General features: G+C 58.4%; 3 protein-coding genes across 15 annotated transcripts in view; 2 read left to right on the top strand and 1 right to left on the bottom strand.

Moving 5' to 3' along the window:
* Positions 1-1,972, top strand: part of STYXL1 (serine/threonine/tyrosine interacting like 1) — a 63,782-nt gene extending 61,810 nt beyond the window's left edge. For all 4 annotated transcript variants that reach the window (XM_036825263.1, XM_036825264.1, XM_036825262.1 and 1 more), the window contains one exon: positions 469-1,972. In XM_036825263.1, the coding sequence (XP_036681158.1) occupies positions 469-600 (132 nt within the window). In that variant the 3' untranslated portion in view covers positions 601-1,972. The remainder of the gene's footprint in view (positions 1-468) is intronic.
* A 97-nt stretch (positions 1,973-2,069) lies between these two features.
* TMEM120A (transmembrane protein 120A) lies at positions 2,070-7,955 on the top strand. Of its 3 annotated transcripts, none has more exons than XM_036825259.1 (12): positions 2,070-2,264; positions 3,886-4,004; positions 4,262-4,378; positions 5,992-6,051; positions 6,275-6,370; positions 6,448-6,537; positions 6,749-6,814; positions 6,913-6,974; positions 7,081-7,173; positions 7,297-7,361; positions 7,454-7,522; positions 7,672-7,955. In XM_036825259.1, the coding sequence occupies exons 1-12, from the start codon at positions 2,184-2,186 to the stop codon at positions 7,708-7,710; spliced, it is 957 nt and encodes a 318-aa protein (XP_036681154.1). In that variant the 5' UTR covers positions 2,070-2,183; the 3' UTR covers positions 7,711-7,955. The 3 variants fall into 3 exon arrangements, with proteins under 3 accessions (XP_036681154.1, XP_036681155.1, XP_036681153.1); XM_036825258.1 differs by having other exon boundaries at positions 2,071-2,264; positions 7,597-7,953; XM_036825260.1 differs by lacking the exon at positions 7,454-7,522.
* Positions 7,956-8,077: 122 nt separating this feature from the next.
* Positions 8,078-22,433, bottom strand: part of LOC118881001 (NADPH--cytochrome P450 reductase) — a 71,656-nt gene continuing 57,300 nt past the window's right edge. For all 8 annotated transcript variants that reach the window (XM_036825257.1, XM_036825250.1, XM_036825251.1 and 5 more), the window contains 14 exons: positions 20,241-20,289; positions 16,734-16,862; positions 14,996-15,145; positions 14,383-14,507; positions 13,887-13,976; positions 13,392-13,490; positions 12,239-12,355; positions 12,014-12,132; positions 9,949-10,130; positions 9,685-9,834; positions 9,082-9,352; positions 8,855-9,000; positions 8,690-8,775; positions 8,078-8,588 (listed from right to left, as the gene is read on the bottom strand). In XM_036825257.1, coding sequence (XP_036681152.1) covers positions 8,444-8,588; positions 8,690-8,775; positions 8,855-9,000; positions 9,082-9,352; positions 9,685-9,834; positions 9,949-10,130; positions 12,014-12,132; positions 12,239-12,355; positions 13,392-13,490; positions 13,887-13,976; positions 14,383-14,507; positions 14,996-15,145; positions 16,734-16,862; positions 20,241-20,289 — 1,858 coding nt within the window. In that variant the 3' untranslated portion in view covers positions 8,078-8,443. The remainder of the gene's footprint in view (positions 8,589-8,689; positions 8,776-8,854; positions 9,001-9,081; positions 9,353-9,684; positions 9,835-9,948; positions 10,131-12,013; positions 12,133-12,238; positions 12,356-13,391; positions 13,491-13,886; positions 13,977-14,382; positions 14,508-14,995; positions 15,146-16,733; positions 16,863-20,240; positions 20,290-22,433) is intronic.

Here is a 22,433-nt window from a genome sequence, read left to right as displayed (position 1 = left end):
GTAATAACCTTTCCTGCATTTCGGGGTGGGCACCTAAAAGAAGGCAGCTTCAGTTTTTCTTCTTCAGAGAATTTGCCAAAGTTCTCTTCCCCTTTCCATTCATTTATCCACTTACAATGCAAATCTTTGTTGAGGCAGCACTGAGTGCCAGGCATGGGCATGGTGCTTTCCTGTCCACAGGAGGTTTCACATATGTTTTCTCAACCTTCACAGGAGCCATCTGACATAAGAATGATTTCTGTCTCTATATTCAGAATGCAGAGGGGCTTGCCCCAGGCAGAGCCAGCTCCTACAACTCCTTGCCCTAATCTATTAACCCCAAGCTGCTGCTGTTTCTTTGTCCTGCCCTTAAGCTATGTTGCTGACCCCTGGGCAAGTGCCTCCTGTCCCTCCTGAGCTGGCTGTGATCAAGGTGGAAAGGGCCCAGGTCCAATCCTGAAGCCTGCTTTTCTCTCCTTGGGTTCACAGAGGTCCTGGGCCTACGTCAAGAAGTGTAAAACCAACATGCGTCCAAATCGGGCTTTGGTGGCTCAGCTGTCAGAGTGGGAGAAGGTTGTCCTTGGAGACATCGTCACAGACATCTTGGATCCACTCTACTGATTTTCTCTGTGGCTCAGCTATGGGTCCAGAAGAACCTGCCTTGAGAGCTTTTTGTGGGTAGTGGGCCAGGGTGTGTAACCAGGAATGAGAAGGCCTTTGCTGCCTGGAGCCTTGTGTCAGCCTGCCTCAGTGGTTCTTCCCAGGTTCCTCATTTGTGCCAGCACAGGAGGTGCTCAGACTCAGCGAGAACCCCCATCCCTGGGGCATCCTGGACCCACCCCCACTGCACTCCTGAGGCTGCTTCTGGAGGAGCATCTGGCTGCCAGAGCAGCTGCCACTCATGTCCCCCATAACGTGGACCCTTTGGAGGCTGCCTGGTGGGAGCTCCAAGGGTTCCCCCAGCCTTGTGTTGCTCCACAGTCACAATGCCCATCCATGGGTGGAGATCCCCCAGCCCCAGAGATGCCAAGCTCAGCCTTGGCTCAGGCTGCAGGCTTCACAGCTTTGAGAGGCTCCTGGCACAAGGGCATACCCTTGCCTCATCCCCAGTTTCAGCACTCCCTACTGCTCCATCACCTGTACAGATGTCCTTTCCTTGCTCCTCACTCATTTTTGCCTGGCTGTGTTCACCAAGAAGAGATTCTCACCCTCCCATCCCTCACAACCAGGTTTCTAGAAATTCCTCCGGTCTCAAAAGGAATTTTCCTGTGACTGTGCTTCTGAGTGCTGGCAGCGCCCACAGAACGAGCCTGGAGTCAGGAGACAAGGGGACTGATGGAGAATTTAACATGTCGGTCCACGTTCATCCAGCAAACATTCCCTGACACCTGGGCAGGGCTGAGGACATACAGGTGAACGCCATGTTGCCTCCTAGGACTCTTTGCAGAGGGTTAGAGTAGCACTCCCCCGTGCCCCAACAGGAGCCCACGCCCTCAAAGAGTGGGGTTTTGCCAGAGGGGTAAGGGCTTTTCAGGCAGTGCAGGCTTTAGTCGGGACTTGAACTGGAACAGAGCCTGGGGTGGCTGCAGAGCGATGGCTTAGGGACCTCCTGGCAGGAAGGGCAGAGCCATTGGAAAGTTTTCAGCAGGGACATGGTGGGGATTCGCTTTGTGTTTTAGTCAGGGCAGTCTGGTGGCTGTGGGAAGGGACACTAGCGGTGAACTTGGAGACAGGGAGACAGTAAAGGGGCCCTTGTAAAAATCCAAGCGAGATAAGAGGCTCGGAATTCCCTCCCTGCCAAAGAGCAGCTTCCCAAGGGAGAAAGTGAGGCAGGTGGCACCTCCCTGGGCCTTGGTTTATTCCCTGCCTGACAGGCAAGGACACTGCTGGCTGCACCACACAGTTGGCGCCACCGGGAGTGCCCCGGTTGGGGGCTGCCATCGCCCTCCAAGCTGGGATCAGCCGGGCGAGCGGCCCTCGGAGCACGTGGTCCCGCCCCAGCCCCGCCCCTGCCCCGGATTGGCTCAGACAGGGGGCGGGGCCAGCGCGCTCGCCGCTCCAGGCTTTTCCGCATTGGTGGTCGCTGCGGCTCGAGCCCGGAAGCTGACGGGGGCGGAGGCGGCGGAGGCGGAGGCGCCTCGGGCCCGCCGGGGTTGCGGCTCTGTCCTCGACTCTCGGCTCGTCCGGCTCACGGCCCGGCAGCAATGCATCCCCCGCCTCCGGGCCCGTTGGGCGACTGCCTGCGGGACTGGGAGGAGCTCCAGCAGGACTTCCACGGCATCCAGGTAAGTGCTGATGCGGGCCCCCATTGGTTCCGAGCCATGTCTATCTGGCTCTGGGTCAAGGGTCGGGCAGCCCCGGGTCGGGCAGCGGGGAGCTCGGGGTCAGGGGTCGGGGACCCTGGTGTCGCTCCCGACGGCGGCGAGGCCCCGGGTCCTGGTGTCCCCGGTTGGACCCTCCTCTCGGCCTCAGATGAATGTTCGGCGGCGGTACCTCTTCCCCGCGCGGCCGCCGCGACCCCGGAGTGACCCCACTGATCCAGGCGGACCTCCGGCCTCCCTCTGAGGCCTCGGAAAGATGCCCCGACTCCGACCCGCTCCCCTCCCAGGAGAGTCCGAGCTGACCGGGGCCAGTCTTGTGTCAGTCACTGAGCAAATGCGCCGTGGGCGCCGGCCGGGCCGGATCGGCGAGCAGCGCCTTCCCCGCCCTCGGGCCGCGCGGTCTGGGCTGAGTGTGCCTGGGGAGCAGTCCGGGAGGCAGCCTGGCCTAGGTCGGGGGAAGTGGTGTTCAGGTGAAGTCCCTGGATGGGGGCGGGGCCCATCCAGGGTGAAGGACAGCTCCCACCGAGACAGGACCACGTGGCTGCTGCAGAGAGTGAGGGGAGAAGTGGGTGGGCCAGACCCTGCCAGGAGACCTCACGGGCTCGACAGGGATTGGAGTCTCTCTGAGACCAGTGGGAAGCCAAGGGAGGGATCGTCTGGACCTGGCTGGTATGGGCCACTGTGCTGTTCTGTGGAAAGGCAGACGGGAGAGTGTGGTGGCTGGGGGTAGGCTGAGGTGGCCCCTCCTGGGCATGAGAAACAAGACCCACGCAGGGTAGAGCCCAGGTCAGCTGGGCACTTGATCAGGACTTTGCCTCTCCTGGACTGGTTCCAGCCCTTTCCTGTCCACGTTGAAGCCTGACTGCCCCTGGCCCGGCCAAGCTGCTACCATTAGTGCTTCCCAGCCTGGTCACCACTGTCCTGGTCTCAGCCCCTGCCTGACCTTCCTCACACTGCCCCTTGCCCCATCTCTAGGCTGTTCCTTCTCAAGACTTACCCACTGGGGCAAAGTGCTCTGGGAAGCCTTGGGTCAAAGGTGTTGGGGGAAGGGTAGAGGAATGGTCTTACAGCAAGAGGTCCAAGGGCTAAAGCCTGATGACCTTTACTCTGGGAGGAAGATGCTGGCAGTGCCAGAGCAGTAGGCATCTTGGACAGCCTCATTTTCCCCTGCACTTGCAGGCTATCTAGGCAGGAGGATCTGAGAGGGCCAGGGATGGCTTTAGGTAGCCTGCTTGGTCCAGAAGGTAGACCCATGAGCCTAGAATCCAGATTCAGGATAGGCCAGAGAGGGGTGGGAACAACTAGTAGATGGGCTGAAACTAAGAAAACCTTCAGAGAACTCCTGTTTCTGGGAGAGGGGTACTGTGGGGGCTTCTGGGCTTACAGGGAGACCCCTGCCTCCTTGCCTGCCTTGGAGAGAGAGTACCCTCAGGGAGTTCCCTGGGCTGGCACAGCTGGCTGTCTCCTTTCCTGCTGAGACCCTCCCAAGGAGCCCTGGAGGAGTCCATGCCCCACCTCCTTCCCAGCAGGCTCTGGCTCGGGAGCCCCCTAGCCAGCCTGAGCCTTACCCCAACCTGGTTCTCAGGAGACCCACCGGCTGTACCGCCTGAAGCTGGAGGAGCTGACCAAGCTGCAGAACAACTGTACCAGCTCCATCACTCGGCAGAAGAAGCAGCTCCAGGAGCTGGCCCTTGTCCTGAAGAAGTTAGGACCTGTCCCCATATACTCCCTCATGCCCTCCCATACCTCATCATACCCACCCCCCCATACCCTGTGGCCTCGGACTGGGGGTGGGTGTCTGACCTGGTGGGGTAGAGAGCTGGCACTGACTCCCAGATGTCCCTGGGCATGGCCTTTCCCCCCCCTGGGTTGCATGTGCTCTCCTGCCGCGCGGGTGTCAGGTGTGCTACCACACGTGGGGGCCCCTGTTCTGACTCTGGCTTCTGTGGCCGCACCTGCAGATGTAAACCCTCCCTCCCGTCAGAGGCCGAGAGAGCTGCGCAGGAGCTGGAAAACCAGATCAAGGAGCGACAAGGCCTTTTCTTTGATATGGAGGCCTACTTGCCCAAGCAGAATGGGTGAGATTCCTCCCCCAAGCTCAGTTCACAGCCATTTCTGAGAGGGAGGCCTGAAGCACCGTCTTCCTCTGCTTGGTTTCCTGCACCCACTCTGGGCTGACCAGTCAGACACAGTCCTGTCTCAGGGACAGCCTGAGTGACAGTGACAGCTCACGGCAATGAGTGCTTTGTGGGGGAAGTATAGGGAATGGGGGGAGCACAGTGAGGGGTACCTAACCACTTGGGAGGTCGGAGAAAGCCTCCTGGAGTAGGTGGTGCCTGAGCTGAGTCACAAGGATAAAGAGGAGTGAGCCAGGCAGACGTGGGAAGGCAGAAGTAGTAGGTGTCATGGCCATAGCTCACAGTAGGAGGTAAGAGGGTGCAGCGAGACCAGAGGGGGAGCCAGCCTGCAGAGCTTCCCTCTGGCCCAGTGGGCAGGGGAGAGTGACAGGTCAATCTTGCACTTAGATCAGCTGCAGTCACAGCAGAGGACATGGCAGAAGCCTAGGCTTAGGGAAAACAATCCCGCAGAGACTGCAGGCAGCGAGACAACTGGGAGAGAGCGTGTCCCAGAAGGCAAGGAAGGAAGGACTGGCCAGTAGCCTCAGATCAGTTGGCCCGGGGCAGCGTGGGAGGCAGTCAAATGCAATACAGAAGGGGAAATGTTTCCTGGAAGTCAGGGTGACCTTGGAGAGAACCGCTTCACAGGAGGGTAGGGGTGGAAGTTGATACTGGGGATGACAGAAGAGCTGAGGAGACAGCCAAGTTTAGGCCGTGCTTCAGAAGCTTGGCTGTGAGTGGAAGGAGAAACTGGTAACTAGAAACCGGTGACTAGAACTTGGCATGAGAGTTGAGGAGTGGCTTTTGTTTGGATGTGTGTGTAACTTTGTACATAGGAAAGACTTGAGCATATCTACCTGCTGAGAGGTGGGCCAGCAGAGGGAGAGACCCAGAAGAGGTGCACTAAGCAATGGAGGGAAGTCCCTGGGGAGGTGGGAAAGGGTGGGTGTAGGCCCTTGTTGTCTGGGATGAGGGGGGTTGCAGAGATGAGGGTGAGGAGGCAGCGGAGATGTCACCTGCCCGGAGGGAGACAGGATGGAGGATGTGGGAGAGGGTTGGACAAGGCCACGGCTGAGCACGGGAGAGGGAGCCCGGCCCCAGCCCCAGCTGTGCCCCATAACCTCTTCACTGCCTCCGGCAAGTCCCTGAACCCCTCTGAGCCTGTGCGTACGGCTCGAGTGTGAACAAGAGCCCATATGGGAACAGCTGCTTAATACGACTGTAACCTACAGTCACCTCACGGAGTTCCTCTGGCAGAGGACGAGACAAGCTTAGATGGTGAGGTGATGGCAATGCAAGGATTGGCAAGAAAGTGGTTCCGTGTTAATGGAGGAGGGCTTGGTGACTCAGCTGGCTCGGGAAGGGAGACCAGGGTCAGGAGGGCCTGGGAGCGTCAGTGAGGGAGAGGGTCCTTGTGGGTGGGAGGCTGGGCGCTCGGGGGTCAGAATATAGCCAGGGTTTCCGAGGAGGCCCTTTTGGGTTGGGAGGAGGGAGGGGTGGTCACAGGTGTGGGTTTGCTGCAGTGGACTTGGGGCTGAAGGCTACCTCTCCTCACCTGGTGTTCCCTCCCCCAGGTTGTATCTGAGCCTGGTTCTGGGCAACGTCAACGTGACCCTCCTGAGCAAGCAGGCTAAGTAATTTGTTGTCGTGGGCGGGGTCTCAACCCTACTCCCCGTCCCCTGCCCCAGGTCCCTTCCAGTCTGCCCCAGCTTCCCTGGCTAAGCTTGGGGTTCAGGGGCTGCTCCCCCATGCTGGCCCCATGCCACAACAGCAGTGTGTCCAGAGGCGTGGGTGGGCCCTGCCAGCATCCCAGCGTGTCCCACGAGTGTGTACCCCTCCCCCCTCCCCCCTCCCCAGGTTTGCCTACAAAGACGAGTACGAGAAGTTCAAGCTCTACCTCACCATCATCCTCATCCTCATCTCCTTCACCTGCCGCTTCCTCCTCAACTCCAGGTGGGTGTCCTGCTGCACGGGGCTGGACCCTGTGCCCTCTCCAGGCTCTGGCACCAACCTTCTGTACCCCTCCCTAGGGTGACAGACGCTGCCTTCAACTTCCTGCTGGTCTGGTATTACTGCACTCTGACCATCCGCGAGAGCATCCTCATCAACAACGGCTCCCGGTGGGCGCGGGCCGGAGCCCGGCTCCCGGGGATGGGGGTGGGGGGGGTGACACTGGAGCTGCCCTAGAAAGCGGGGGTCGGGGGGCGGCAGGTGCCGTGGCCCTCTGAGAAGCGGGAACTGGCTGGGGTACTGGTTTCTTCCCACCTCCTGTCCCGGAGCACTGATCCTGGGGGCTGAGGGGACAGGAGTGACGGTGGCTTCCTGATGCAGGATCAAAGGCTGGTGGGTTTTCCATCATTACGTGTCCACGTTCCTGTCAGGAGTCATGCTGACCTGGTGAGTGGGCCGGCTTGGTCCCAGGGTCTCCGGGGGAGCCGGGGCAGGGAGAGGTGGCATCCCCGAGCCCCGACCCCTCCCTCTGCTCTTTGCCTTAGGCCCGACGGCCTCATGTACCAGAAGTTTCGGAACCAGTTCCTGTCCTTCTCCATGTACCAGAGTGAGTGTCTCAGAGGTCCTGCTGAGCTTAGGACTGGCCCCCCTCGGGAGGGGCGGGAAAGGGACTTGGGACTCCAGCCCAGTCCTGATGTCCCCCTGCCCTCCAGGCTTTGTGCAGTTCCTCCAGTATTACTACCAGAGCGGCTGTCTGTACCGCCTGCGGGCCCTGGGCGAGAGGCACACCATGGACCTCACTGTGGGTGAGTCGGGCGTGGCCGCCCCTCTCTGGAATCCTGACGGGGGAGCTGGAAGGGCAAAGTCCTTTCCTCTTGACCTGGGTCTGAGTGATGGGGTCGTCTCTGTCCTGGTTGTGCCCCCCGCAGAGGGCTTCCAGTCCTGGATGTGGCGGGGCCTCACCTTCCTGCTGCCCTTCCTCTTCTTTGGACACGTAAGTTGTACCTGTGTCCCTGTCCATCGGGCTGTCCGTCCCCGGCTCTGATTCGAGCAGGGACTGTGTGTAAAAACCGCCCTCCCTCCCAGTTCTGGCAGCTTTTTAATGCGCTGACGTTGTTCAACCTGGCCCGGGACCCCGAGTGCAAGGAGTGGCAGGTGAGCCGGGCCCCTGGAGAGGACGCCGGGAGGGCCGGGCCTGGCTTCTGTCCTGACCCCGATTCCTCCCCTAGGTGCTCATGTGTGGCTTCCCCTTCCTCCTCCTCTTCCTCGGCAATTTCTTCACCACCCTGCGGGTTGTACACCAGAAGTTCCACCACCAGCAGCACGGGAGCAAGAAAGAATGAGGCTGGGCCTTCCCTGCCTGCCGGCACAGCTCTCTACGGCACCCCTGGCCTGGAAGGGGCTTCTGAACGCCACATGTTAAGGGGGTGGGGGCTCCTCTCGTCTGGGAGGGTCTGTCTGCTCTCCCCTGGGTTTTGTGGGCTCTGTGGGCCCTGAAGGTGGCACTGGAGAGGAAGACCCGGGCCTGTGTCCCCGCCTGCGGGAGCCGGGGGCCAGCGGCCTCAATAAAGGGCGAGAGGCTCAGAGAGGCTTGGTGTGTGTTCTCCTGCTGGTAAGACAGGGGTCTGGGGGTTCCTGAGGTCTCTCTGGGGTCTGAGTTAAGGAGACCCAGGTGGAGGCCCCAGATCTATGCAAGCAATACCAGGCAAATACAGAAAACAACTTTATTCCAAGGGCCAGAGGTTATTTAAAATTATTTACACTCATTGAAAATCACGGGGAGGGGCCAGGCCCCACTCAGCTGAGAGGAGGCGCCCCTTCTGTTCAGCCACCGGGGGCCCGAGGTGTCCGCGGAGCGTCGGCCCGGGTCACCCTCAGCCACGCCCCCTGGGGCCGGCGGGTCCGAGGCTACACCTCAGGCCTGGAGCAGTCTCTGTCAGTCGCTGGGCCTGCCTCCTGTGGCAGGGCCCAGCAGAACCCACCCAGGCGACTGGCAGAAGGGAGTGAGGAAAGCGATTACATGGGGGAGCAAGTCTGTAGGGCGTGAGGAGCAAAGCAGGGTGGGCCCGGGTGACTCTAGCTCCACACGTCCAGGGAGTAGCGGCCCTTGGTCATCAGCTTCTTGACATAGTCCACGGCCTGGGCGTGCTCCATGGCCCCCTGCTCGGCCACGATGTCGTAGAAGGTGTTCTGCACGTCCCTCGCCATGTTCCGAGCGTCCCTGCGGGCGGGAAGGAGGTGGCGCTGGGGGCCGGACAGGGGCCCCCCCCTCCCGCACGGGCAGGTAGGCCCTGTCCCCGCCCCGCCTCTGCCCTCACTCACCCACAGACGTAGATGTGGGCGCCCCCGTCGTGGATGAGCTTCCACAGGTGCTCCCCGTCCCTCTTCAGCAAGTGCTGCACGTAGACCTGGGGGTGGGGGCGCCTGTGAGGAGGGCTGCTCACACCGCCCGCCCTCCGCCCCGCGGGGGCCTGCCCGCGGCCTCACCTTCTGGGGCTGCTCCCGGGAGAAGGCCACGTTGAGCTGGGTGAGGGCGCCGTCCTGGTGGAACTTGGCCAGCTCCTCGCGGTACAGGTAGTCCTCGTCAGAGCGGCGGCAGCCGTAGTAGAGCAGCGTCTCCCCCACCTCCTTGCCTGGGGCGGCAGCAGTCGGGGACGTGGAACCCCAGTCCCAGCCCTGCTGCCCGCCCGCCCGCCCAGGGCCCGTACACTCACCCTGCTGCCTCAGCCAGGCCCGCTCCTGGATGAAGCCTATGAAGGGGGCAACCCCGGTGCCCGGGCCCACCATGATGACAGGCACGGTGGCCTTGAAGGGCAGGCGGAACTGGGACTTGCGCACGAACATGGGCACCAGGGCCCTGCGGCCGTTCTCCCCGGCGGGCTCCTTGGCCCGCAGCCAGCTGGTGGCCACGCCCTTGTTAACGCGGCCCGACTGGGTCTCATACTCCACGGCCACGGCACAGATGTGCACGGAGTTGGGGTGGACCTGGCGGGGCGGCACGGTCGGAGTGAGCGTGGCGGTGCCGGAGGCCCCCTCCCTCCTGCCACCCACCCTGCCGCGGGGGTCCCTGCTCAGCGCCTCTTTACACCCTTCGCGGCGCCCAAACCTGTTCAAAGGCCCCTTCCTGGCAGCTCTCCTGACTGGCTCTCGGCACTGGGGCCGGAGAGCAGTTTGCAGCTCTGGACGCACAGCCCAGGAGTCTTGAGTGAACTGCCCTGGGCACGTGGGGCAGAGCTGGGGCTGTGGCCCAGGGACCCCGGCCCCTCCAAGGAGCCAACACTATGTCTTCTATAAGCGGGCAGGCCTGGAGCCCACACCTTGGAGGATGAGGCGATGGAGTAGTAGCGGGCCTGGAGACGAGGCAGCAGCTCACACAAGTGGTCGATGGGGGGCCGCAGGGACGAGTAGTCCTGCAGGATGGCCAGGATGTGCCTTCGAGCCTCGACCACCCAGCTCAGGTACAGCTCCTGGGGAGAGGCAGACGTAGGTGAGACACGCGGACCTAGGGGACAGGGCTGAAGTTGGGCCCAGGCAGCTTGGGGAATGGCCTGGGGGTGCTGGGGTGCGAGTGGCAGGCCCACCTTGCCCTCGCCCGAGGAGGAGACCATCTTGCGCAGCTGCTCCTGCTCCGAGGGCTCTGAGGCGTACTGGGCCAGCTCGTAGAGCACGTTGGTGCGTGGCGGGTTGGTGATATCCAGGTAGTAGGTGAGGGCCGTGCGGTAGGAGGTGGGGCAGGGGAAGGGGTGCTTCTTGTTGGAGTCTTCTGTAAGGAGAGGGCAGGCAGGGTTCGGGGTCAGTGGCCGCCCCCGGGATGGGCGCAGTGCCATGCGATGGGGTGGGCAAAGCCTCAGGCCTGCTCTCAGGAAGCGGGCAGCCCAGGGAGCACTGGAAGCAAGAGCGGCTCTTTCTGGTCCTTCCCTGACTTCGGGGGCAAAGCCTCAGGCTTTGGCCACCCTCGCGCGTCACACTGGACAGGCGGTCTTCATCAGAGGCAGGGCATTGCCGGGGCAGGCCTGGCAGTCGCTGGCCCCACCCAGGAGAATCAGCCCCTTCGGGGCCCCTTCCCCTGCCAAGAGCTGCTCAGAGAGAGGGCTGCAGAGGGGGAGCTCCCCACGTGTGTCCTGCCTGGCTGCGGGCTGGACCTGGTCCACTGTGGGGGGGGCTCCAGGCTCATGACTGTGCGATGCCAACACCGGGCCTTCAGCTGTGACAGCAGAGCCCCCTCCGGGTCAGTTTTTATGCTTGGACACACGTAGAGGTCTGTGCATGGGTCACCCAAGGGCCAAGCTCTGGGGACAGCATCCTGTATACTCAGGGGCAGCTACTGGCACAGACACCCCGCCAGCCCTTGCCAGGGGCCTTCCATTACCACAGTCAACAGGCTGGCTTTACTGACAGCTCCCCACAAGCAGGCTAGAGCTGGACTGGACCCAGGAGCAACTCCATCTCTTAGAGGCATGACTGCAGGGGCGTTTATTCCTGTGCACCGATGAGCCCCGTGGCACCGCGAGGCTGCTGAGCCACATGGAGAGGAGAGGGCCTGGCCCAGGACGGCTCGGCCTTTAGGGGTTTGGGTCTATTTTTGGGAGGGGTTTGAACTTGGTACTGAAGTATGACCTACGTACCGTGTACAAGTCACAGTGCAATGCTTGATGGATTTTCATGAACTGAAAGTCCTTTTGTACCCAGCACCCACATCAAGCAGCAGGTGTTCCCTGCACCCAGGCACCCTCTTGTGTGAGCCCAGAAAGCAGGGCTCAGGCCTTGCACGACAGGGGCAGGTGCGGCACTTCCTCTGCAGCCCCACTTGTGCCTCTGGTTCTGAGCCTCTGCAGCCCTCTCTCTAAGCAGCTCTTGGCAGTGAACGGCTCTTCACAGGGGCCCGGAGTCTCCTGGGGGAGAGTGAGCACCAACACCCCTCCTGACCCCCAGCAAGGTCCTGCCTCGGATGGCGCAAGAGCCGTGCCCCCCAGTGCAAGAAAGGCCCACGCGTGCACTCCCATGCGTCCACTGCCGGCACGATGAATTCTGATAGAAATCAGCCCCCTTTCACGCAGCTCCTCTCAAGGCTGACTCGAGCTGCTGAGAAGGAGCAGCCCAGGCTCAGGTCACTGAGGACAAGAGTGAGTGGGGCAGGGCCAGGCCGAGCTGGGCCCCAGGTCAGTGGACAGTGGGGGCACTGGGGGCATTCACAGGCCGGGCAGCCCTGCCCCACGGTAGTGCCCCTTGCACTCTGAGCACCCTGAATGGACCTGGAGGGCCGTCAGGATTGTTGACTCGGATCCCTGGGTTCACAGGTGAGGAGACCCTGGAGCCAGAGAGGGCCTTCAGTGGCCAGTTGTGGCTCTCTTCCCTGTAGGACACGGGGCTGGCTCTGTCTCCAGGCACCCACTCTCCCTCAAGGGAGTATGGCAGTAAGGGGATGGGGGAACCCCAGAAGGGAGAGCGCCAGCCCCTGCAGCTACCTTTTCCCCTGACCCCGAGTTTGTTCTACAACCTGTAACTGGGGTCTTGGTTATGAGGGCTTCTAGGGCACCAGGCTTTAGCCCTAAGCAGAAGCTCAACCTATGGACTTTGCCAAGGGGCCCATTCCCACCAGCCACCTCAGGCCCAGGTAGGTAGGGAGGCCTGGATCCCAGGACTCACCGTCAAGATTGTTCAGGGACATGATAACGTCCAGGTCGGCACCCAGGATCTCGCCGAGCTGGCTGACGAGGGCAGAGTCGTTGGCTGGGTAAACAGCCACGTGGTCCCCAGATTCATACCTGGGGTAGATGCGAGGCTCAGGAGGAGGGTGGAAGGCAGCTCTGCACCCAAACAGGAGGCCTGAGTGAAAGGTTTGAGGGGGTGGGGGGTGGCAGCAGCTGATACCTGATTTTGGAGTCTGAGATGTCTAATTCCAGGTGCATGAGGTGTCGCTCAGTTCCCTGGTTCAGCTTCCGGTTGGTGGTGACGACAGCCAAGAAGGGGTTCTTGGCGTCGAAGGGGCTGGGTGGGGAGAGCAGCTCAGTGACTGGCCAGGCCTTCAGTCTGAATCTTCCCACCCCAAGGGACACTTCTGGCCACACAGGACACAGGAAACATCAGAGCTGGCCTCCAAGGGTCACAAGGAAACCTCTCCAATTAGGTAATGGGCTTTCCCAGCCTAATGCACAGCGGTGCTCCCGGCACCCCGCAAGGGGGTAGAGCTAGGTTATCAGTGTCGCCATTTACAGACATGGAAACTGAGGCTGGTCCCTAAAAACCTGGGGGACCCTCCACACTCTGTACACGTTGGTGAGCAGAGCACAAGGAGGGCCAGGCCCTCGAAGGTGGCTCCCCAAGACGGACGGGGCCTGGGTTCCGAGTGACGGTGTGGAGCAAAGCCCCCTCCGCCCAGGTGCCCAGGACTGTACGTGAACAGGAGAGACGCTTTCACTCTGTGAAGTCACTGAAATGTCGGGCTTTCCGGCTACAGCTGCAGCAGGGCTGCTGGTCGCAAAGCCTGGTGGTTCTAGGAGGTCTTTCCTGGGCGGCTCCAGCAGGATTCTGGGTGGCACCCACGGGCAAGTCAGGGACCCCAGAGAGGAACACTATGTTTCTGGACAAAACGTCCAGACATCGAGGCAGATTTTAAGGACGCGAGCCCTTTTGCCCAACCAAGTTCCACCTCGACCCAGAGCTGAACTCACCGTCCTGGTCCAGGAACTGGTGGGTACCCCCCTCCCCAGGGTGTCTACAGGGCAAATGAAGTACAAGCTGAGCAAGGGCCAGTCCCCCCGAGGCCACACCCTGGGCGGAGGGACCGCTGGGAGCGGAGGGGAGGGGTCCCCAGGGCCCCGGGCTCAGAGCAGCCTCCCATCTCTCTCTGCTCCAGGCCTCACCCCCTCCTGTGCGGTGGAGATGGAAACATAGGTGCCCTCACCCAGGCCCACTCCTGGATGTGGGGGTAAGGAAGCCCCACAGGACGGGGCCTGGGAGGACAGGCCCTGCGGGGACACATGGGACGGCCAGCTGTCCGGCCCCAGCCACGCTCTCTACTCACGGTTTCTGGTTCTCGTAGCTCTTCAGGCGGCCCATTTCGCCCACGTACACCTTGGCCGCGTCTATGTCTGTGTGGACCACAAGCTCATACTGGCGAATGCTGCAAAAGGGAGACACAGGGTGAGGCCGGGGGCCGGGAGGGGGCCGGGAGGGGGCCGGGTCCCAAGGAGGGAGTGAGGCTGTGAGGCGATGGGACGTGCAGCGAGGGCTGCGGGGCCAGACGTGACCCACGAGGAAGGAGATGCGCGAGCGTGGGAGGCAGGAGGGGCCAGCACGGCACTCGGAGGGCGGGGCGGCCCGTCAGCAGGCCCGAGGCTCTGCCCAGAGGAGGCCAGGAATCCCGCCCTGACCGTCACCTGCAGGCACAGCCCAAGCGCTTGGGCCCGTGCCCCTCCCGCACCCTGATGGAGCCTCCTCCAGCGCCACCACACCCGCCAGGCCAGCCCCCCCATCAGCAGGCAGCACCCAAGGCCCCGGCCCACCTGCGCACACTCACCTGGACTCGTCTCCAGTGGCTTCCACCCCTAAGTGCTCGCACACGGCCGGCCAGAACTGCTCTCGCCACGTGATGAAGTCCTCCTCCAGGCTGGGGACGAGAGGGGATGAGCCGGGCTCCGGATGGGGCTGCCGGCAGAGCTCGGACTCTGTCCCTTCACCCCTCCGAGCGGGAGGGTTCATTGCATGCCAGCCCGCCCAGTGATGTAACCCAGGGCGTCAGGAAGCGTCCAGAGGGTCTGCAGTAACCACGGGAGGCCCCATCTGAGCCGGGTGAGCCGGGAGGGTGTGGATGAGCAAAGAAGGTGGGGACTGGCGATGGGGGGGTTGGCCTTCCCTCCCCCGGGGTGAGGCGGGTCACGGAGTTGTGCTGACATCATGGCTCTGTCCTCCCCTCCTGTGCCCCGGCCAGCCCTAACCTGTGGCTCCTGACACACGACAGCCGGGGCGGAGGGGGGGTGGGTTGCAAGGGCGTGGGCCCTGGAGGGGTCACTCACTTCCCGTCGTCGTCGCCCAGCCCCAGATCAAAGATCCGCTGGGCCCCGAGCTGCTCCAGCCGCTTGTCCACATACTTGCCCATGGCGTTGAAGTGCTCATAGGTCTTGTTCCCAAGGCCAAACACCTGTGTGGATGAGGGGCCAGTGGTCAGCAGTCCCTGCCAGACCCCTTGCACTGTGAGGCCCCAGAGGCGGCTTTGTTTTGGTGACCTGCAGTCCAGGCGCCTCCTCAACCACCTTGGCCTTGACCCTGGCGGCAGCAGGGGGGTTTCACCCCGCCCATTCAGGATTCTCCTTGCCCAGCAGAATCTTGGTCAGCCCACCGCTCTTTTCTTGCCTTCAGTCTCCAGTAGCAAATGCTCCCGAGCAAAGTGGGGCTGCGGCTGGGGCATGGGAGGGGGAGCTCTTGGGCCAGGCCCGGGCGGAAGACAGGGTCGCCCCATGAGCGGCCTTCCTGGGATTCCCTGCCACGAGCTCCATACCAGGCCCTCAGCTCGAAGCCCCTGTCCTGGCGCCTGGGCCTGCCCTAGCTGATCAAACGAGGTGAGAACTGGAGGAGCTCCTCTTGGACACGGGGTTCCGGAGGTTGCATGAGCTCACACGGGTGACTCACCGCGTACTTGACCCCAGAGAGGTCCACGTCCGTCTCCTGGAGCCAGTCGTAGAAGTCCTGGGCATTGTCAGTGGGGTCCCCCTCGCCGTAGGTGGCCATGCAGAACACTGCCAGGGCGTTCTCAATCTCTGACAGGCTGCTCAGGTCGCCCTGGGGAGACAAAGGCAGGGCCAGGCCCAGCAACCAAGACTAAGCCTGCTCCCAGCAGGGGTGCAGATGGGCGAGTCCAAGGTTCAAGTGGACGGGGTGCATTTCAAGAGCAAAGGGAACAGCAGGCCCAGAAGAGCACAGGTGAGGGCCTGGGGTGTTGAGAGAAGTATGCTGGGTTCCAGGCCACAGGCTGGCACTTGGAACATGGTGCCCTGGGCCACCTCCGGAGAACCTCATCATCTCACAAAGTCCCTGGGGCACAGCAGGACCTGCGCTCGCGCTAATTCCTAACCAACTGTCCGCCAACTCGAAACCCAGGTCCTAAGACAGATGGGTAGTGGTGCTCGTTCCCAAGACCGAAGGCAGGGGCGTGGAGTAGGTGGGGGATGGTTTGGTTTGGGAGACGGAGTGGCACATGTGGGAAGCAGCTGGCCCTCAGAAGAGAGTGGTTCTGAGGGAAAGTTCATTTATCATGTTGTTGGAGCAACAAGAGCCCGACACTGCCTCCCCCGCCCCGATGTCTGGCAATGACCCTTCAGGGGAGAAGCAGGAAGGCAACTCCCTGGGGCATCTTCCCAGGACTGCCTGCTCCCTGCCAGCCCTGCCCCTCCTGGGTGCCTAAGGGCCACTCCCCCCTTCCCTGCCCACTGAGTCCACCTGGGGCCGCTGGCCTGGCTGTCTCAGAAACAGGCAAGCAGACTGCTGGAAGTTTCCTGCCCTTGGAGAGCCACGACTGGCGAAAGAGCCGATGCGCGGAGGAGAGATAGCAAGGTGAGCGGGTCCCCACCGCCCTCAGAGGCAGGCTGGGTGCAGCTGGGGCCAGGAAGTGGGGACCGTGTCCTGCAGACAGTCCTGTGTTGGCCCGGAGGAGCCCCGTGCCAAGGATGGCTGACAGGAGAAGGCGGGAATCCTGCAGCTCCAGATGGGGGCCCTTCCCTCAATTCCTGGGCTCTCTTGGGCCCTCCCCAAGCCCACACATGCGAGCATGTGTAAAGCTGAGGCTTTACAGCCTCATTTCAAAGCCCAGCTGAAGGGTTCCTGGAGATGGCTCACCCAACACCCTCACCGCCTCTCTGTAGACGAGTCAAGGAAGGCCCTCGGTGGGCGCTCGCTCAGGGTCACACGGGCAGTCAGGGCAGAGTGGCACTAGAGCCCAGACCCCCCGACTCCTCGGTCCAGCTCCCCTGGAACTGCAGTTCTCGGGTGGGGGTTGAGGGGAGATGAGAAACGGTTCCCCTCCTGACTTGCTGAGACCCTTTCATCTTTTAAGCCACAACCAATCCACTAGGTGCCCGAGTCCCTTCTGCTGGTACCTGCCCAGCACTTGCAAAGCCTGCAGCGTGGAGGGCTTGGAAGGCTGAGCATGAGCGCTGCTGAGCGCGTATGCGCTCACCTGGGCCAGGTGTTCTTAACGTCCTTACAGCTGGGGCCACCTGGCTGCTGGAACAGATGGCAAGAGACGCCTGTTCCTGTCTGTCCCTTTGGCTAACTCAGCCCTTTAAGCGTCTCCACGATCCAGACGCGACTTCCTTGACGCCCTGGACTGCGCAGCATGGGAGGAAGGGGGCAGGGCGCGGCGAGAGCTCACCAGGTCATACTCCTCCGGGTCTGCCGCCATGCCCCGCATCCCGTAGCGATGGGCGTCCTTGGACAAGCGGTTGGCAAACTCCTCGGCGGTCCCCGTCTGGGAGCCGTAGAACACGACGATGTTCCTGCCCTAGGGACGGCCAGACACGCGGGATCAGTGGGGGGCCAAGGGCCACAGGCTTCACTGGAGGCTCTAGGTGACCACAGGGGCAGGCACGTCCCTCAAGGGCACCCTCTTTCCTGCCTGCTTCAGGTCCTTTCTAAGTCGCTCTGGGGCTAGCATCTCACTGCCACAGCCACTGCAGCGGATGGGGTCAGAGGCCACCTAGCTGACTTCAGCTGGAGCCATCAAGATAATCCTACACACGGAAGCTGCTCAAAGTCACACTGTGGGCAGATTTTTAAAGGACATGTGTAAAAATGCAGAGATGACATTCAGTAAAGAAAAAAAAAAAGTGATCAAAGACTATGTATAGCATAATCCAATTTTGTTACATACCCACTCCACATACATGTGTGTGTTTATACATATAAATGCACAGGGAAAAAGAATGGCATGAAATATACCAAGAGTCTCTAAATGGGGAATCATGAGTGAATTTTTCTGGATGTTTACAAAAGTAACGCATATGCTTTATAAAAATCTAGACAATGCGGAAAGGTACCATATAGACTGGCTCACAGGCTCTTCATCCCACCCTCCTACTGTGCCCACTGCAGCAGCTCTGGGAAAGCTGGAACTCCATCCCCCAGACTCCCTGCAGCCAGGGAGGCAGCAAATTAGGTCCAGCCAACTGGATGTGCTTTGCAAGATCTGGAAGGTGGAAGCAAGGCACGGGCCACCTCCCCGGTCCCTTCTGTAGACATGAGGTTTCTCTGCGGCAGCCTCCCAGTGCCCAAAATGCCTAGAGGGGTCTCTGGCCTGGCACAGAGCCCTAACTGACAGGTACAAATGACAAAATAAAACGGAGGGACTACAATTGCTGTGAAGTGTTCTCATACCTTTTACATTGCCTGAATTTTCTACAAATCATTTAAAAATCATTTAAAAAGGTATTTTAAAATAATGCTTATGATGTCAAGGGAGCAAAACAGGATATAAAACAGTAGCTAATATTTATGGTAGCATCAAAATATATCAAGTACCTAGAAATAAGCCATACAAGAAACATGTGAGAAGCTACCGAGTGATAAAGGACTCAACCAAGTGGAAAGGCACTGATTTTGCACAGGAAGACTCAGCGTACAGGATGTCAGTTCTCCCTCTATCAATACAGAAATGTAACACGATCCTAATAAAAACTTGAACAGCTCTTTTTTCATCAACGATTTGATCCTAAAAATCCTGTGGAAAAGTAAGTGCGAATCCATCCACTGGAACATCGTTTGGCAATAAAAAGGAATGAAGAGCTGACACATGCTACAGCATGGATGAACCTTGAAGACATTACGCTAAGTGACAGATGCCACAAAAGGCCGTATACTGTATGATTCCACTTACATGAAGTGTCCAGAATAGGCAACTCTATAGAGACAAAAAGATGAATAGTTGCTTAGGGCTCAGTGTGGGGGAATGGGGAGTGACTACTAATGGGCATAGGGTTTCTTTTGGGGATGACGAAAATGTCAAAATGGATTGTGGTGATAGTTTGTGCAACTGGGAATATACTAAAAATCACTGATGTGTAAACTTTAAATTGGAGAACTGTATGGAATATGAATTATATCTCAATAAAACTGTTACCTAAAATAAATGAATACGTATGAAGTAACAGCCAGGAAAACTGAAAAATAAGAGTGATGGGGGGGGGGAGGGAGGAAGTGCCTAGTGCTACAGATATTAAAACAAGTTATAATAATTATACAACGTTAAAATAATTAAACAGTATGATATTGTTTATACACAGACAGCTAGATCAACGTACCAGAACAGGAAAATACAGAACTACACTCAAATACCCATGGGAATTACATTTATGATAAAACTAGTGGGGAAAAGATGGACTTTATTACATGGAATTTAGACAGCTGTGTAAAAAATTGTTGGACCCATACCTTACATCTTACACCAGGATAAATTCCCAACAGATTGAATTTTAAATATGGAAAACAAAATCATAAAAATACTAGAAAAAAATATGGAAGAATTCCTTTATCTCTTTAGAGTGGGGAAGCCTTTCAAATGATGACTCGAAGTCCAGAAGTCACAGAATAGTTAAATGGACTAAGGAACTTTAACATGGCAAAACGAACAAGCAAACACACAATAAGCCGAATGATACACAAACTGTTAGCTGGGAAAAATATTTTTAACTCATATCACAGATGAGGGGTTAATCACCCTAATAAGTTTAAGGAGTTCCTTGAGAAAGATCAATCCCAACAGAAAAGTGGGCAAAAGATTTGAACAGAGAATCTGTAAAAAAAAGAAAAAAGAAATGCCAGCATAACATGAAAATTCACTTAAACTCATTCATAGGAAAAATGCAAATTAGAACTCCACAGAAATATCTTTTTTGTAACCTAGAAAACTGGCAAAATCCCAAACTTTGATAGTAGACTCTGTCAGCAAAGCTGTGGGGAACAGGTGTTCTCACACTGTTAGTGACGGTTCCGTGGCGTGACCTCTACGGGGGTGGGGCACAATCTGGCAGTTTCTATCACAAATGCATATATCTTTTGATCCAAAAATTCCACTTCTGGGATTTTACTGTATTTGCAAATATGCAAACTGACCTACACAGTCACAGCAGCACTGTCTGTAAGAGCTAAAGATTAGAAATATTCCAAGCGCCCATCAACAAGGCAGTGTTAAAACAAATTATAGTACTTGTGGCCACACATGGAATCATCACGCAACTATAATAAAGAACGCGGGAGGTATCTTTGAACTGTTGTGAAAAGAGCTCCAAGACATATCATTAAGTGGGAAAAAAATGAAGGTCTATAGCAGTGTATGTAATATGCCACCTTTTGTGTTTAAAAAGTATAAAAGTCTGTTTTTATTATATGTGCATAAAGAAGCTCTAGAAGGATCTATAAAATACTAAGGACAGTGATGGGTGACAGGGCTAGGAGAGAAGCTTTCCACTAAATAGTTTATGTTTTGGATTTTCACCGTGTGAATGAAGTACCTGGTCATAAAATTCAACACTTAAATAAACAAGAAACAAACACATAAAATTGTAGCTGTGCTAGGACCTCAGCTATGTGAGGTTTACATATGCTCATGGACACAGCCTGGTCTGGGAGGGAGGAGACGGGGCGGCATCTGAGTCAGAGGGAGGGTCTGTTCTTACAGTTTGGTTTGTTCAAGAAGTAAACGTTCAAAAAGCGGAGTAAACTGTCCCAGCAACAGCAGAGCAGCCTCGAGGCTCTGGTTAGCCCAGAAAGTACACACACAGGGAGCTGAGCCGGGTTCCCGCCCGCTTCTCCTCCCGTCCAGTGAAGCCTGCCTTCTGGATGCCCCCGCACACCCACCAGGGCCGAGCACAAAGAGAAAACTCACCGTCTTCTTCATCTTTTCCACGAAGCTGCTGTCTTTGACAGAGGAGGTCCTGAAAAATAAAAGTGTCTGATGGGCACGGGAGGCACATGGCAGCAGTGAGGGGCATTTCCAGCTCCGCCTGCTCCACTCCGTGGTGCCCCCGCCAGCAGCCGCCTCTGGTCCAGTGCCGGGGCTGGAAGAGGCAGGACCCAGGCTCCGGGGCCTGGTAAGTCCAAATCCAACGCCTCGCAGGGCCAGGGCTGACCCACCCGGGTACATGAGAACACGAGAACGAAGGGTCAAGCTCACTCCCCGGCCGCTCACCATCCACAGCCAGTGGTCCCCACCTCAAGGCAACCAGGAGTCTCCCAAATAAGATTCTGACCGTGCTACAGCTGCGCTCTGAAACCTTCCATGGCTCCCATGACCCACAGGACCAGGGGTGCACAAGTCCCGTCAGAACCTGTCCCAGCCTCGCCTGCCACTCCCCTCCACACACCAGCCCTCCATGATGGTCCTTAGAATTCTGTCAACACCACTGTCTCCGCCCAGAGCGTCCTCACTCCAGTTCCTCACCCGACAGACCCCTGTTCCCCACCAAGGCCCCACTTGAATAGCAAGTCCCTTGGGATTCCCAAGACACGCCCCCCCCCCCAGTCCTCCCCTGCCCTGGAACCACTTTTACCTGCTCCCCTCTCTGTGACCCTGTCACCTTCTAAAGCCCTGAACTGGACCCCATCCCCTCCGGAGAGCGGCACCACTGCCCCACATGCCCGTCCACTCTCCACCTCCTAGCTCTGGCCTCCTGCCCCTCCCTCTCCACTTCTGGTCCTTTTCCTTCTGTCTGTCCTTGCCCCAGGCCTGCAGAGCCACCTAAAGCAACCCAGTGAGCCTCCCCAGGGACTCTCAGCCTAAGACAGCAAGGTGATTTACCTCTGGACGGTAAATATTTAGGATGTTTGAAATATGGCCGGTCTGAACCAAGCGACAAATCTGAACACTAAAATACCGTTGTTTCTGTTTAAAATGACACCATTAAGGGAATGAAAGGCAAGCCCCAGCACGGGAGAAGGTCCCTGCAATGTACACGTATCTGACTGACGAGGACTAGGGTTGGGAATATAAGAAATCCCTACAAATCAATCAGAAAAGACACATACTGCGACAGAAATATTGTCAAAAGGCTTGAACGGGTACCTTCTTAAAGAGAGCATCTAAACAGCCAAAGAACGTAGGGAAGGGTGCTCGACGTTATTAGATACCGGAGAAAAGGAAGTTAAAACCACAGTGAGATCTATCATACACCCAGTAAGAATGGCTAAAACTGAAAAGACAGACAAGATCTCAAACAGGTGAGGTTGTGAAGCAATGGGAATTCCCACACGCAGCTGGGAGAGGGCGATATGGCACGGCGACTTTGGAACGCGGCTTGGCAGTACCTCCTGTGACTCTACAGCCCAGCAATTCACTCTCTGGTACACGCCCCATAGACTGCATTCATACCCGGGGAGCGAAAGACATACATTCTTTGCTCTTTCCATTGCCTCCTGTGCACAGTAGAGTGTAACAGAGTGAAGTGCCAGCATGCACGTGCGTGTGTGCACGCGCGCACGCACGCACACACACACACTCATCACAACAGCATGAAGCAATGTCTGTCAGGGCTAGAGGCCTGGAGTCCATGGAAAAACTTATGTAAGTGAAGGTTTCTTTTAAGGATGCCCCTGCAAAGCTGTTCAGACAGGTATTTCGTAAACATAAAGGTATCAGCAGTTTCATGTCTAGGCCCCCGCTGGGTTTTTCACTAGGTCAGTAGGTACAGGACTAATGCTATTTTCAGGGTCTTAGCATTAAATAACATCACAGTAGGCTGCAGGGGGAGGTGAGGCCCGGTGCCCGGCTTGGGCACTTCCAGCCTCCCTCCTCCGTCCCGAGGTCCCTTCGGTGCAACAGCCCCCTGAGGGGCAGCAGGGAGACAGCAGGGGGCTGGCCACCCAGCCTTTCCCACCCAGCGAGGGCCCAGCTGCACAGGAACCCAGAGCAGGCCATCCCCAACTCCCCATTTATCCCGGCATCCCCGGGCTGGCCCATCCCTAACCTCAGCAGGGCCAGGGCAGGAGCACGAATGAGCAGAGGCGCTCAGGCCTGGCCCCATCTTCCCACGCCCAGCTCCAACCTGCACTTCAAAGGGGTCTTGTGTCTAGCATCTTGGCC

The sequence above is a fragment of the Balaenoptera musculus genome, chromosome 15 (assembly GCF_009873245.2).
Source record: "Balaenoptera musculus isolate JJ_BM4_2016_0621 chromosome 15, mBalMus1.pri.v3, whole genome shotgun sequence".
NCBI classification, from domain to species: Eukaryota; Metazoa; Chordata; class Mammalia; order Artiodactyla; family Balaenopteridae; genus Balaenoptera; species Balaenoptera musculus.
This window is presented reverse-complemented; position numbering and strand designations above follow the sequence as displayed.

What these genes read in the sequence shown, in the direction of transcription:
- TMEM120A (XM_036825258.1), top strand. Translation starts at nt 2,184, where the DNA reads ATGCATCCCCCGCCTCCGGGCCCGTTGGGCGACTGCCTGCGGGACTGG. An exon ending in TACTTGCCCAAGCAGAATGG is followed by an intron (nt 4,379 to 5,991) that starts GTGAGATTCCTC and finishes TCCCTCCCCCAG; the next exon opens with GTTGTATCTGAGCCTGGTTC. An exon ending in CCTTCCTCTTCTTTGGACAC is followed by an intron (nt 7,362 to 7,453) that starts GTAAGTTGTACC and finishes CCTCCCTCCCAG; the next exon opens with TTCTGGCAGCTTTTTAATGC.